The sequence below is a fragment of the Ailuropoda melanoleuca genome, chromosome 4 (assembly GCF_002007445.2).
Source record: "Ailuropoda melanoleuca isolate Jingjing chromosome 4, ASM200744v2, whole genome shotgun sequence".
NCBI classification, from domain to species: domain Eukaryota; kingdom Metazoa; phylum Chordata; class Mammalia; order Carnivora; family Ursidae; genus Ailuropoda; species Ailuropoda melanoleuca.
In genome coordinates, this window is record NC_048221.1 from 31,243,685 (window position 1) to 31,258,952 (window position 15,268).

The 15,268-nt window shown below is 42.7% G+C and overlaps 1 protein-coding gene across 7 annotated transcripts in view; it reads right to left on the reverse strand.

Moving 5' to 3' along the window:
- ADAMTS9 (ADAM metallopeptidase with thrombospondin type 1 motif 9) overlaps positions 1 to 15,268 on the reverse strand; it is a 182,617-nt gene that overhangs the window by 108,889 nt on the left and 58,460 nt on the right. For all 7 annotated transcript variants that reach the window (XM_034658601.1, XM_034658604.1, XM_034658603.1 and 4 more), the window contains 6 exons: positions 9,935 to 10,101; positions 9,714 to 9,843; positions 8,971 to 9,097; positions 5,531 to 5,741; positions 4,878 to 5,042; positions 2,391 to 2,555 (listed from right to left, as the gene is read on the reverse strand). In XM_034658601.1, coding sequence (XP_034514492.1) covers positions 2,391 to 2,555; positions 4,878 to 5,042; positions 5,531 to 5,741; positions 8,971 to 9,097; positions 9,714 to 9,843; positions 9,935 to 10,101 — 965 coding nt within the window. The remainder of the gene's footprint in view (positions 1 to 2,390; positions 2,556 to 4,877; positions 5,043 to 5,530; positions 5,742 to 8,970; positions 9,098 to 9,713; positions 9,844 to 9,934; positions 10,102 to 15,268) is intronic.

Sequence of the window (15,268 nt, forward strand, 5' to 3'; positions counted from 1 at the left end):
TACAAATGGCCAACAAGCACATGAAAAGATTCTCAGTATCATTTGTTATTAGAGAAACGCAAAACCAAAATCAGAATGAGATCCTACTTTACTCCCACTAGGAGAGCCATAATTGAAAAGGGGGAGACTAACAAGCGTTGGCATGGAGACAGAGAAATTGGAACCCTCGTGTATTGTTGGTAGGAATGTAAAATGGTGCAGGTTCTGGGGAAAACTGCTAAAAAGTTAAACACAGGCTTATCATAGGATCCAGCAATACTACTCCTGGGGATATACCCCAAAAGTATTGATATCGGGTATTAAAACAAGCACTCATACACGAACATCTGTCTCACTCCTATTCACAATAGCCCAAAGGTACAAACAATCCGAATGCCCAGCCAGGTATGGATGGATAAACATATGTGGTACATCGGCACAATGGAATATTATGCAGCCACAGAAACCAATGAAGTACAGGATATGTGCTCCAATACAGACCCTGGAACACGTATGTGACGTGAAAGGTATCAGATGCAAAACATCACATATTGTGTCATTGCATTTACACAAAATACTGAGAAGAAGTAAGTCCATGGAAGTAGAGCGCAGATTGTTGGTCGCCAGGGCCTACGGGGTTAGGGCAAATGGGGAGTAATGGCTTCCTGGGTACTTTGGGGTGATGAGAAAGTTCTGGAACTAGCCAGAGGTGGCAGCTACACAACATTATGAACGCACTAAAGGCCACTGAGCTGTTCGCGGTGAACTGCTTAGTTGTGTGACATGTGTTTTACTTGAAGTAAAAAACATAGACTAAGCATGCTCTTAACGTTAGTCTAAAAATACTAGAAGAAAATCAGATGTATCAGTACTAGCAATCTGTACAGAGTAAAGGAGTGTGTTTGGTTTTGCTCTTTTTGCTAAATTACGTTTTGCAAAATTTCTCTTCTGAACATGTGTTACTCTTAGTATATATATTATTATAGTAATAAATATATATAATTATAATAATAAATACACACACACATACATAGGAACAGTTTGTCACCCTGAATTCATGTTCAATATAAGGAAGGACAAATCTCTGGCTAGGATTGGTAGACACGGATAAAAAATAGGCCCATCAGTTCTAAAAGATGTTACAGATACATCTTCACAGTGACCCTGAGCTGGGTTCTCTTTCTCCCTTTCTCTTTCTCTTACTCCCTAAGAGTTATGCAGATCCAGACAAAGAGGAGGCTGGACTTAGAAGTGTAAGAGATTCTCCCTGTTTAGTGCGATCAGACATGATCAGCCCTTCTGCCTGTGGGTGGGAGGGTTCAGAAGAGCATCAATTCGATAGGAATTGTAAGGGTGTAGTGATAAAGCTGCTCGCATTTATTGCATGCATCCTGGAAATAAAGACATACGCTAGAAGAGTTGCTGTGGCCGGGCAGGGTCGGGGGAGAGTTATTCTTCAAGCGATTGTGGAAGAGACAGCCGACAGCTGCTTTGCTTCTCCTGGGAACTTGGAGTGCTGCTTAAATAGTACCCAGGACGCTTTTGCTTCTATATTAGGAAGGACTTAATTCCCAGAGTAGTGGCTTCTCAAATGGGAACCCAAGGGAGACTAGCACTCTCTCCTTCGAGAAGAGTTCAGGTTAAGACTGTGGGACTTACAGGGGTGCCTGGGTGGCAGAGCGGTTGAGCGTCTGCCTTCGGCTCAGGGCGTGATCCCGGCGTTATGGAATCGAGCCCCACGTCAGGCTCCTCTGCTATGAGCCTGCTTCTTCCTCTCCCACTCCCCGCTTGTGTTCCCTCTCTCGCTGGCTGTCTCTATCTCTGTCTTATAAATAAATAAAAAAATCTTTAAAAAAAAAAAAAAAGACTGTGGGACTTACAGACTAGGGGACTTGGAAAAGATTCTTTCCAAGTGAGATGATTCTGCAACTTTTGATCAAATTACTTCCGTAGGGAGGGTCTGACTTATATTTATGAGAGGTGAGCTTTGGAACCATGACGTGGGGAGCCCAAACATCCCTCCCAAATCCCGGTCCAGACGCCCCTGCCGAAGGCTCTGGACCCCATTCCGTCATGACCCACAGCAGCACGCTAGATAGAAGAAAACACGAACCAGACACGAGATCTGCTGTGAGTTTGTTCACACGCTCAGGTGCTCAAACTCCTGTTTGAACCCAAGGACGAGGCCCGTCCTGTGTGTCTGCAAAGGGAACAATCAGCTCCAGGAGGGCAAGCAGCAAGCCTCGGGGCAGAGTGGTTGCAGTGTTTCTTGTGCCCCGTCCGGCACCGTGGAGCTACAGTGCAAGTCACAAGACCCAGCAGTTAAATCCCCACCACTGGAATGCCCCTCTGCAAGCCCTCTCCAGATAAGAAGGAAAGAATGTAGTTAAGAACTTTATCGTTCAAAATACCTGTCCCCAGGGACCCGCCTGCCAGGACGCACATTCTGGCTGCTGACAAGTCTGCATGGAGGCTGGCTTGGTCTCAGGGTCACAGATTCTATCGTTTAATCGATCTTCACCGAACTGACACCAGACCTGGCGGTGTTTATGCCCTTTTCCGCAGGTGACCAGGCACTGTAATAAAGAGCACAGCCAGTCAGGGGTGTTTCTGAACAAGGTGCTGTGGTTCCCAGGGATTATTCACGGATGAGGAGGAATAGATGTGCTCTCTTCCCACAGCCATTCCTCTCTCTCATAGCAATCTGTAAATACATCAAGGCTCATTTTTCTTTCTTTCTTCCTTCCTTCCTTCCTTCCTTCCTTCCTTCCTTCCTTTCACTCACTCGTTGTGCATTTATAAAGGCTCTGGCACAGTATCAAGCCCAGAATGAACTCAGCACAGCACTACGCCATGAGATACAGATCTCCCCTGACTTATGATGGGGTTATATCCAGGTAAACCCATTGTAGGTTGAAAATATCCTAAGTCGAAAATGCACTTAGTACACTTCACCAACCGAACATCATAGCAGAGGCCAGTCCACCTTAATCGTGCACAGAACACTCACATTAGCCTATGGTTGGGCAAAATCGTCCAACACAAAGCCTAGTTTATAATAAAGCATTGACTGTCTCATGTTATTTGTTGAATTCTGTACTAAAAGTGAAAAGCAAAATGGTCATGTGGGTACAGAACAGTTGTAAGCGTATCAGTTGTTGACCCCCACGTGACTTCAGTCATGTGGGTGACTGGGATCTGCTGCCGCCCAGCATCACAAGAGAGTATGTACCACCTATCGCCAGCCTGCGAAAAGACCCTAATTCAAAATTCAAAGTACGATATCCACTAAGCGTGTATTGCTTTCACATCATTGTAAAGTAAAAAAATTGTTAAGTTGAACCACTGTAAGCTGGAGCCAGTCTGTATTATAAAACATTATCTATGATTTTCTAGCACAGAGTTAAGCGTGGGGAATTTATGAGTCAGACCAATGTGGGTTTTAATCCCAATACAACCAGCTACAGATACTAAGTCAAGTGTCGGTTCCGTACCCCTGTTTTCGATTCTATAGAAAGGATAACAATACTGCATACTTCAAAGAATTGTGAAAACTGAATGAAAAAAAAAATCCAAGTAACGTGCTGAGCACATGTTCATCTAATAAATGTTAAACATCAGCATCATTATTATCCATGCTCATTGCAGAAAATTTGAAACATACAGAAACAGGTAAAAGAGAAAACTATAGTAATAAAAAATCTCACTACCCGGGGATCCTCATTATTATTTTGCTGTTTTCTTTCCAGTCTTTTAGGCTAAGGAATTTTGGATCATCCCGATATATAGCTTGATGTCCCCCCACCTCCATTTTAGCAACTTGTCTTGCAGAGTTGTGTTACTTGATTTGAAATGATACTTTAGCCATTCTTAGCTATCGAGGTAAAACTCTAGCCCTTCCTTCATCTTTTTTTTAAATCCAAACACTAGCGCTGAGGCTAAGGCAGCTTGTTAACAGAACAAAACCAGTAGGTTTGCTGTTCACTTGTGCAGGAATCAGACACCGTTAATCACAGGTATCTGCTTGTCTGCCATTTCAGGGCCATTTATAATACCCTTTTAAGATTCATATTTTATTTGTTGTTGAAAGTCAACAGTTAACACTGTGCTTACATGGTTGAGATAAGGAAATGGGCATGGACGTTGTGGCAGAGAAACAAACATCTCTTTCCACGCATTCCTGACTTGGCCCATAAGTTAGGGAACTTCTGTGCCCCTTCCGCTTGCCCCCGTGAAGGAAGGCTGCGGCGGTGACCTGTGTGCTGAAAATCTCACTGGGCTGGGCGAATAGTGACAGCTAACACTGCACCGTCAAAGCAAGAAAGAGGCTCTACCTTCTTTCTCTTGCCGCCCTGGGCCACCTGTGCTAAGTAATGAGGGTTTGCCTGAGGCTTCATCAGGTAAGGAAGGAGATCAGCAAAAGTCTGGAACACCCAACTAGTCCTTTCTTTTCTAAGGTTTCCACTAGCAAATGGATAGATAAGTCAGACACGTCACTTCTAGGGGTTTAATTCTCTTATTTCACAGTTTTTTTTTTTCTTTAGCTTCAGTTCTAAGCTAGCACAGCTTAGTAATTAATAAAGCTCTTCTTTTCCTTTACAATGACTTAGTCAGGGCTCAAAGATGAGGAAGGGGGAGAGACAGGAACTTCAAAAATCACCAACAGAAGCTATCAGAGTGGGCGATCCAGCCAAACCCACTGTGCCTCTGGGGTCACCAGTGGACTACTCACACCCCACACAGCAGTCCTGGGGCAGATTGAGGACCTCGGTTGCTTCATCTGGGGGGGGTGGTAAAAATGCAGCAGGTGTAGACTTGAAGAGAGCTGGAATTAAGGTATCAGAGATACCTAAGGTATCAGAGATGACCTAGGGGAAATAAGAGCCCTCTTATCTCACCTCTGACCAGTCTGCTGTTTTCCACTGTGGACAAGGGAACTCATTGCATCTCTGAACGGTGACTTTCTCTTGATGTGTGCATTTGCTGTCATCCAGGACATCGTTGCGGGTGTTGACACAAATAGCCCTTCTCCTCTGGCTTCCACCATCACAGCTTTTCGAACACTGAAAGGAAAACTGTTGTAAGTTTCTTCTCCAGCATGGTCAAGGTCTTAGCTATGCTGCCTTGTCTCTTTCAGCCCTTAAGAAACAACCACCCAACTGATCCAATTCTAGTTGTGGTTTGGGGAGTATCTGTTCATGTTATTCACCAGGTTTATATTAAAGTCAATATTAGTGAATCAGCACAAGAAAATAAAATTGGAAATTGCCTGTGGGGTATGGAGAAAGGGATTAGATGAATTGTTCCACCACTCTCAATTTTCCACATGCCATGTTCAATGTCATATAATCAGACATTACAAATTGATCATGGTACTTTTTCCTGCAGAATGAGGTCAGGCATTATAAATCAATCATGGAACTCTTTTCCATACAGTCTCAATAGGGTTTCTCAATGCAGCCCTAACTAATCGATTCATTGATTGGCCACCATCAACTAATCAGAGTTAGCATCCAAGACGAAGACTCTCATTGAGTGAGAACCAACTTACTTCCGTCCATGCAGAATAGCGCCAGCCACCTGTGTTACATTCTCCTGAGCATTTTTCCCGGTTGCTTGGTTTGGGGTGACCACTGCAAAAACTGTCATCAACCTTCTCGGTCTTCCCATCTAGCCTGCTATATTTGGCACAGTAGATGTCTAATGTGCGGTAACCCAAGCCACACTGGGCACTACATTCGCTCCTGCTGGCAACGTGCCACCTATGCATAAATAATGGGGAGAAACCAACATTTCCGTTAAATATGTATGTCCTATCTATATTCAACTAATAGAAGAATGGAGTTCTTTTTTCTTCCTTAACTCAAATACCACGGAACCCAAAGCCACAATCAGTTACTGAAATCCAATTTTAAACTAACATATCCATGTGTTTTTCATGGCTCCCAATGTGCATGGAAGTCACAGAGCGATAGTCAGAGGTTCTATCTTTGTGAAGATTCTCCCTTGATACAATCAGAAATTCAAGCAACCAAAAGGAGGAAAACAGTGGAATTCAACAGAGCAAAAAAAGCAATTTTATATTTAAAAGGTTATGCAACTCAGCATTTCATTTCTCAAGAAGCCTGCTTCTGATAGAGAACTACCGCTGGAAACTCTCCGTAGAAAACCTCCTTTGTATGGGTCATGCCGAAACGTGTTCAGTGAACATCCTGTGACTTAATAAGGGAAAGGGTAATTGGACTGTAACTGTGAATTTCAAGTGTGCCAAACTCTGTGAACAAAGACTAAGTTCCTTTTAAACATGGACCACAGTCTATATAGTTTGGTTAGACAATTTTTTTAAAGACTTAATTTTTTTAGAGCAGTGTTAGGCCCATGCCAAAACTGAGAGGAAGGTACACAGACTTCCCATATGCCCAGTCCCCACACATGCACAGTCTCCCCATTATCAGCATCTACCCATAAAGTGGGGCATGTGCTGAAAAACTGACTTATTCTTTTAATGCCCCCAAAATACGGTCAGTGCTTAAATTAAAATACAAACATTTTAAACTGAATATAAGAGCATAAATAAATAAGCTTAAAATGTAGATTGTTGATTCAATTTAACAATCCAAAAAGGATAATTTCTTCATAATCTTCTTTTGAATTAGCTCTTGTTAACTGTCTACCTCTCAGAAATTGGGTAGTTTGCCAAATACGGATGCCCTAAGAATTCTTCCATCCACACCTGTCCAGGGGCAGGACTGGGAAACAATGAGTAGTGGCCACATGCTTATCTTGGAGTTGCTCACAAATGCTTAAAAGTAGGTCAGAGTTGACCAACTTTTACGTTCATCATACAAAGTGGGCTACTGCGATTTTCCATTAGAGTGACACAGTATTTTGGGATTTTGTTCTAGCCGGAACACGTTAAATGAAAGACTGTAAAACAATGCTTTATCTCATCCTGTCAAAGTTTAATCTGGGCAAACTTGCACTTCCCTGAGGAAGCGAGGCAAAAATATGGTCCAATTCAACAGAGGCATCTGGAACTTTCATCTGCTCTTTGATTCTTGGCTACCTTCTCTCTGCCTTCATCACCATTTTCTCATGGAAAGCTTATCTATCCTGGGTAAGGGAGACAGGAATCCTGCCCCCACAAGAAAACACCACCAGCAGATCAAGTGGACTAGAGTCCCCCTGACATTCACACAATCCTCAGAATTTGAGCCAAGAACCTGGAAGAGTCTGTGGAAATGTCACAGCGTTGCCTTAAGAAAGTTCTCCTCAAAATGCTATTATCATCTGCTTCATATTGTCTCCCTGGAAGGTGGTCTCAACTTCAGGGTTTTGAATTCATTCACTTCATTTCATGCGACAATGCATTTTATTACTGTATTTCAGAGAAGCAAAGTATTTGTTATAAGTAGAAACAAAAACTGTGTATGCCTCTGTGGGTGTGTGGGGCATTGTGGGAGTAAATAATACTAGGAATAAATCTGGGAACTACTGATTTAAGCAGGTTTCTATATTTCAGAACTTCTCTAGGCCTTCCAAATATTAATCGACATGGTGCATGTCTGCACAGGGGAGGAGAGAGTTGGTAAGGCTTCTCACACATACTGGTTCCCCACGAATCATCTGGTGGAACTCGTGTTCCACGGACATGCTTTGGGAAAACTACTGAGTTTGATCCATCAGTAACAATCCTCTCTCCAGTCTTTCAGCATTGTCCATAGCTATTCAGCATATGAACCACAGTGACAGTGACTGTCAGGTTTTTTGTGATTAATTCAGTTCTGCAATTATTTTTCCGAAAAGACCTTAACTTTAATTGAACTAAATTAACTCAATTGGCTGAAGCAATAGGTTTATAAGTACATTACTTACCCATAACAAAAATTAATACCGCATAGTGTATATGTCTGCCTTTTAATGGCTTGGGTTTTTTTCATTCTACAATGACTTATCAATGCTTTGTGACAGGCCCACGAACAAGTAGGTCAGGGATGCTGGGTAGACAGGAAGTACAGTGGGGGTGGAGAGAGCCCTTTGTCACGTCTGGCAAAGATGTGGCACTCGTACCACGTCTCCTCCATCTACTTGCATGACAGACATTACTAATTGATCCCGGCACTCCTCTTTTCTCTTACAGCCTAGAGAGGGCCTTATAATCTTCACTCCAGCACTCTAGGCTATTGATACCATTGGCTAAGATTTGGCATTGTGAAGTGGAACCAGCAAAATGCTTAAGTATTCACTTTGCCCCTTACAAATGGTAAAATCCTTACAATTTTCCACACCACTCAACACTGATAATTTCTCTTCTGTAAAAAGAGAATTAAAGCATCAACTCATGTTACCTGCATTTAACTGACATCCAGAGTATACAAAGCAATGCCCAGGCTATTTAATATTCAAACATGACACAGATAACCTTGCAGGGGAATGGGAAAGCTTTAGAATTCTGTACCCACTCACTATTTCTTGCCTCAGATTTCATACTTCTTTTAAATACAGAGTATTTTCCGTATCTAGACACCTGTATGAAGATTTTCTTCTCGTTCCTTCCATGACTTTTACATTAGGGCACTGCAACTTTCATATGCATAAGATTTCTTCTACTGGGTGATATACACACTGCGAGTATAGAGCACAACATACCGGTACTTTGAGAGTTGGCGTTTCCCTGTTTTCTGTTGACATTTGTACCAAACGTACATAAGATATACCAATACCTAGCACTGAGTTGTGAGGGTGAAGTGAGAACTTCTTTTGGCAAATGCCATACTCTATAAGCTATTTTTAATTCTTAGGAGAAGAACAAGAAATCCGCAGGCATATGTCTTGGATAACTGGTTTCAGAGGGATGGAAAATTGGCTGTAGCTTATTTCACAGAAATGCAAGAAAGGGGAGCTAAAGACCACTGTCTCCTCCTTCTGTTCCTCCCACCTGCAAGACCCGCACAGCTCATAGTAAAGACCATGAACAAACACTGGCCTCACCTCATGTCGCAGTCTATGCCGCAAGGTTCGGTAATGGGTGCTGGCTGGGGCAGTCGGTCACATCTTTGATCAGAAACCGTAAGCTGATCAGATTCCCGGGTGCAAACAGGTTTTCGCTTCCGCTCCCCTAGGCAAGGAGGAAAAAAACTTAGAGAAAGTAGCCTATTTCAGAAACTACTCAGACTAGGGACTAGCAAACATTTTCTGTACTGGGTTAAATAGCAAATATTTTTGGTTTTGTGGGCCATATGACCTCTGTCACAATTATTCAACTCTGCCATTACAGGGCAAAGACAGATGCTCATAAGCAATATGTAAACATGGTATAGCTCTGTTCCAATAAAACTTTATTTATAAAAGCCAGGTAGCAGGCCGGATTTGGCCCACTGGCTATAGCTTGCTGGCCCCTAATTCAGGCAAAAGGAAATGAGATAAGTAATACATAACATGACTACTAAATCTATGTCTCTGGAAAATCAAAGAGACAAAGCTGATTTTGCTTGGCTTCACACATGTATATGAATCCCTTAGGGAGAGGAAACCCAACATATCCTAAATCCCTTAAAAAGCTCAATTTGCCAGCCAAAAATAACCAGAAAGATGCAGAGAAGGGAGATCAGAGAATTCGTGCAGATAGAAAGTTTTGTAGATTACATGCATTTGGCTGCTTCCAAAGAAAAATAAATGAAAAGAATTAAAAAAAAACCCCTCAAATCCCCAAAACTCAACTGAAAAGTAGATACCTTGGCAGGGTTTGCTGCATGCTTGCCAGGGCCCATGACTGTTCCAGTAAAACTGCTGGGGTTTGTCTTCGATTGGAATATTGAAAGAATAGCGCACATCAGGGTTGTATAGCTTTCCCACCGACAGCACCTGCGATGAGAGACAAAATGGAGAAGCTGTTTGCAGGTCTGGTGACACCACATGGAAAGAAAGGGTCATGGGCTCATGGTCAAGTTTTTACCTGAAGCAAAAGTTCTTGTTCAATGCGGTCTGTGGAGTTAATTCTTTCCACTACATTGTCGGACCCGCTGTACTCTATCACAGCATTGCCAACGCGGATTTCCCTTTTGGACATGGAGACAACGAAGTCTCCATTTAGCAAGAATTCACCTTTACTGCTTGATAAAGCTGTAGATGAGAAAAGAGAACTCACTAATTTGCTGCCAATGTCTTGCTGTTTGAAATATGAAATAATACTCTGAAAGGCAGAGAATTGGGAGGGCAAAGAATATCTCCTTTTCGGTCAGACGGGATGGACTCAAATGCTAGTTTTGCCACTTGCCAGCTATGTGGCCTTGGGAACTCACTTTCCCTCTCCTGCTAAAATGGAGATAAAAACACACACCCTCGTAATTATATTACTGAAATGTGATATAAGGTTCTAATTAGCATGGGGTTTGATATACAAGCCCTACATTACAACTGGAAGCAGAGGTCTTATGATTTGAAAATATGTCTAATGAACTGAACATTTATGAAATTGATTCCCATGCAAATATCCCTATTTTATGTTAGGATTAGTTGAGCCTATTGAATCTTTGTTAGTCTTCCTTGACAGATATTGGAATCTGAAAATCCATGGCGGACACGATGCTTAAATGTCACTCTTTCAGTGAGGCCTAGTGCAGCAGCCAGCCTCCAAGATGGCACCAAAGGTCCTTGCCTCTTGTTATTCACACCCTGTATTGTCTCCTCCCACATGTAATAACACTGACTGTATAATCACTAGGATTTTGAGGAAATGACAGAGTGTGACTTCCGAGGCCAGGTCTCAGGTATTGTGGCTCTATTTTGCTCTTCCTTGACTCTCGGGCTTTGGGAGAAGCCAGCTGAGCTGCCATGTTGTGAGGTTATCCAAGCAGCCCCCACTGAGAGGCTTCCTATAAAGAAATAAAGCCTTCTGCCAACAGCATCTGAATGAGGCATTTGGGAAGTGGATCTGCCAGCCTTAGTCAAGCTTTTAGATGTGATTACAGCCCTAAATGAAGTCTTAACTGCCACCTCATGAGTGACCTCAAGCCAGAAACACCCAGTTATGCTGTTTTCAATTTCCTGAGATGCAGAAACTAGAATACAGTACATATTTGTTACTCTAAGCCACTATGTCTTGAGATAATTTGTTATACAATAAAAGATAATTAATACACCTTCCCAGACCATTCTTTTTAAAACTGCAATCTCCCACTACCAGCACGGATCCGAACTTGCCATCCCATTTCCCACCTTAATTTTCCTCCATAACACTTTGTCTATGCTCTCTCCCCCCAACCAAGAATGTAAGTCCCATTGACGGCAAGGATTTTTGGACCCTTTTATTCACTGCTATATCTCAGCTTCAAAAAGAGCACATGGTGCATGATCAATAAATACTTTTTTTTTTTTAGAAAAATGAATGAATCTACTGCAGATCTTGAAAAAGATGAAACAATCAGAGAAGCTGAAAAAGTCATGTTAGAGAACTACTTGAGTCAAGTGCCAAAATATTGGCCAACCGAGAACTTGATGAAATGAGACCGATTACAAACTTACGAAAAGTAAATTAATGGACAGAAAAGCTACAATCAGAAGAAATGATTTATTTATCTAAGTGTCAAGAGAGACTACTAAGAAAGCGAATAAAGCCCCAGAAAGCTTTCATACAAATGACTCCTTTTCAGGTTTTATTGTTAAATTCCAACTTAAAGCAAAGAACGTACTATTCTGCCATCACATAATTTAACCAAAAAACTTAGGTTAAGAATATTTATCAATTGCTTTATCCTATAATCTAAAAACCTCTGCATGGTTCGCATGGAAACATAATTTTGTTTACTATAAGAAAAAATCTATTTTCATGCTTTTTGATTAATTTCTCCAGGTAAAATCCTAATCATATCTTCTCTCCCTAGTATTTATTATAAATTTTGGTTTTATTGTTTTTTTTTTAAAGATTTTATTTATTTATTTGACAGAGATAGAGACAGCCAGTGAGAGAGGGAACACAAGCAGGGGGAGTGGGAGAGGAAGAAGCAGGCTCATAGCGGAGGAGCCTGATGTGGAGCTTGATCCCATAATGCCGGGATCATGCCCTGAGCTGAAAGCAGATGCTTAACGACTGCGCCACCCAGGCGCCCCATAAATTTTGGTTTTATTGTGAGTACCACTTGCTTTTGTTTTTGTTTTTGTTTTTGTTTTTTTCAGTACTACCGTTCCTTGAGTAATGAATCGTCTTGAGTATTGGGCTTGACATGAAACAAGAACTCAATAAATCAGAGCTATTAAACATCTGTGCCCTGAACGAAGTATAAAAAAAAAAAAGGCCCTCTTGGGGCGTCTGGGTGGCACAGCGGTTAAGCATCTGCCTTCGGCTCAGGGCGTGATCCCAGTGTTATGGGATCGAGCCCCACATCAGGCTCCTCCGCTATGAGCCTGCTTCTTCCTCTCCCACTCCCCCTGCTTGTGTTCCCTCTCTCACTGGCTGTCTCTATCTCTGTCGAATAAATAAATAAAAAATCTTTAAAAAAAAAAAGCCCTCTTACCTTTAATAAGTTGTGCACAATTAGTAAATCTCAGTAGGGAGGGAACCCTGAAATGCACAGGCCATGTATTTAAGGGAATAAAAGGAATGTGGAAACTTAATTCGGGTGGCAAATAGGTTTCATCCCAGGTGCCAGTGTCCACCAACTGGTCCTAGCTGCTCGAGAACCTATGCAGAGCACGAATCGTTGGCAGCATCAGGCCTCAGCATCATGCTAGTGACATCGGTCTTGGTTGCGGGATGGGGAGTCAAGATGCCTGAGGTGCGTGCCAGATCCTAACCTGTCTTTCACTGATGCAGGTGATATCTTGTCTTTCGCCAGGCAGGCCAGAAGGGGTTTAGAGGATTTAGGGAAAGTTGGTATTGTACCCTTATGTGGCGATGACTGAGGGCTGAGATGAAGCTGTGAATACTCTTGGTGGCTCAGCAGCGGCAGGGTCCTTGTTTTCTTGGACATGGCAACCTCACAGAGCTCACTCATTTGGACGCTATACTGATGGAAGTACTACTCTTTCTAGGATCGGTAATTAGTGCATGAATTCTGTTCCTAATCCAGAACTTTTCTTATACCCACTCATGTAAGCCCCATCTTGGTCCTGAGGGAAGAATGAGATGCCTTCATTTGAAATGGTTGGGAAGAATGGGGTGACAGGTAAAAAGCTTTTAAAAACACAAACCCTCCAAAATCTTGTCTTCTTCTTCTTAACTCAAAATCCTTTGATAGCCCCTCTCCTACACAATTTTCTTCAAACTCCTTAGCATAATCTTCTCAGCCTCACCATTCACTCCCACCAATAAACTTCAGTTCCCAGTCATTTATATCGCCTCGTCAGCCATACCTTTTTCTACACTGAGGCAGGAAAGTGAAGTGGTTAAGGGTGTGGGGTCTGAACTCAGACTAACAACGACTCCAACTCTTCCCAGTTACTGACAAGTTTATGTGACCTTGGGTAAGTTACGGAACCTCTCTCAGCCTCAGTTCTTCCCTCTGGATAATGAGATTCTTACTGGATTGTTACGAACATGAACCAAGACGGTGCGTACAGGCTGCAGTTGCTGGAAGCTCATAATATCTTCATGTGCACCGTCTCCTTACCCCACCTTACAGTTGCCTGATTTAGGGATGAGAGAAAAGCATGACTTAAATATTATAAATTACTCCCCCAAGGCCAGGTGACTTCCAACCCAGGGAGGTGGGCTTCCAGAGCCTGTTAACCACTAAAGTTTTCTAAGAACAAGGTCAACAAGCACCCTGTTCAATGAATTCATGCATGCTCTCTTATGTACAAGTTGAAATCAAATTCGTTTAGCTCAAGATTTTTAACAATTTAAGTCATTTGTTTTATTAGACTATGTAAGCCTCTTTAGGAAAGCGACCATTTAAAAATGCACTTTTGTAACCCCAAGAAAGATCCTGGCCCATAGTAGGTGCTCAATCAATGACACTGAAAGAAAGAGTGACTGGCTGGATCTGACATTTATGACAAGGAGAACAGAGTGCTTTCAGCCAAATAACTGTTTCCCTGTCAGTGTAAAGCTCTGACAACCTTGTCTCCCCCACGGCCACTGTAGTGTGAGACCCACCAGCCATGCGAGAGGCAGGACTTTCAATGGGTTACTGATTGGAGGCAGGGTTGTTTCTGTGGCCCCTCAGACATCCTGAGACTGCCTCCTAATGTGGGTCCCTTACATGGTGACAGCTGGACATGCTGCCAACACAATCACCCAGTTCTTTCAAGTGAGGTCGCATGCTAGCTACCCAGCTGATGTTTCACCAAAATGGGGGAAATGAGATATCACAAGACTTGCTCTGTAAATTAAGTGATAATCCAGTTTTGTGTGCATTCAAAGAGCAGTCGTCTGTTGCAGGTTAATTCTGGGGCTCCTTTCCAACCTCTCCCGGCGTCCTCTTGGGCTTATGCTGACTACGGGCATTTTACCCTTCTCTTCATGCTCCCTCTCCCAGTGGATGGTGAGGAGGAAGGAAGAAGGAGTCATCAGGGGAAACGAACTTTGTGATTTATCCCAAACTGAATTGACTCCTGTCTTCCCATTGCCACAATTAATTGAGAGCTAAGTGTACTGGAGATGAAGAAGTATCACAGACACAGATCCTTTTTCTCCTAAAGAAACAGGAACATGGTGGCTCTGGGTGCAACTTGGCTTTAACCCAACAGGAGGGAGCGGCCTGTGTGAAAGGATGGCCTTTGACAGGGAGGCTTTCTGCTTCGGTACCTTGTGAAACAAATAGTTTCCTGCAAACGACAGTCTACTGCCCAACCTTCCGCTAATGCGATTAGGGGAGCTAATTTCCTGGGTTGGTTTCCCCCCCATTTCACCCATCATAGCTGGGTTGCTACAAAGGCCCTCTCTCCTGGAAGTTGCTCCCTCACCAGCACATGCTGAAAAAGTGTGGCTTGACTGGCCTTTAAAACAATGGGAGGGATAAGGATGAAGATGCCTTAGCAACGGAACAGCTGTGGGTTTGAAAACCTTCTTAGATATTTGCTGCAGCTCCTTCAAGCCAAGAGAAAATGTTTACACACCCCGGATCTGATGATGTCATGTTCTTCCTCACTTGTTAAGAAACCACTATAAGGTTCAAAGGCCCTGAGGTCTCGACCTTCACACTCAGTGAACTGTGGCCATCTTTGCTTGCACACTTTGTATTTGCTTCCAGAGAGTTGTTCTTTTGCCAACAGGTGACTTAACCCTAACATTCCACTATAAAGGGCCATGGCTGCCCCAGACTGCCTGTCCCAGATGACAAATCTTCTT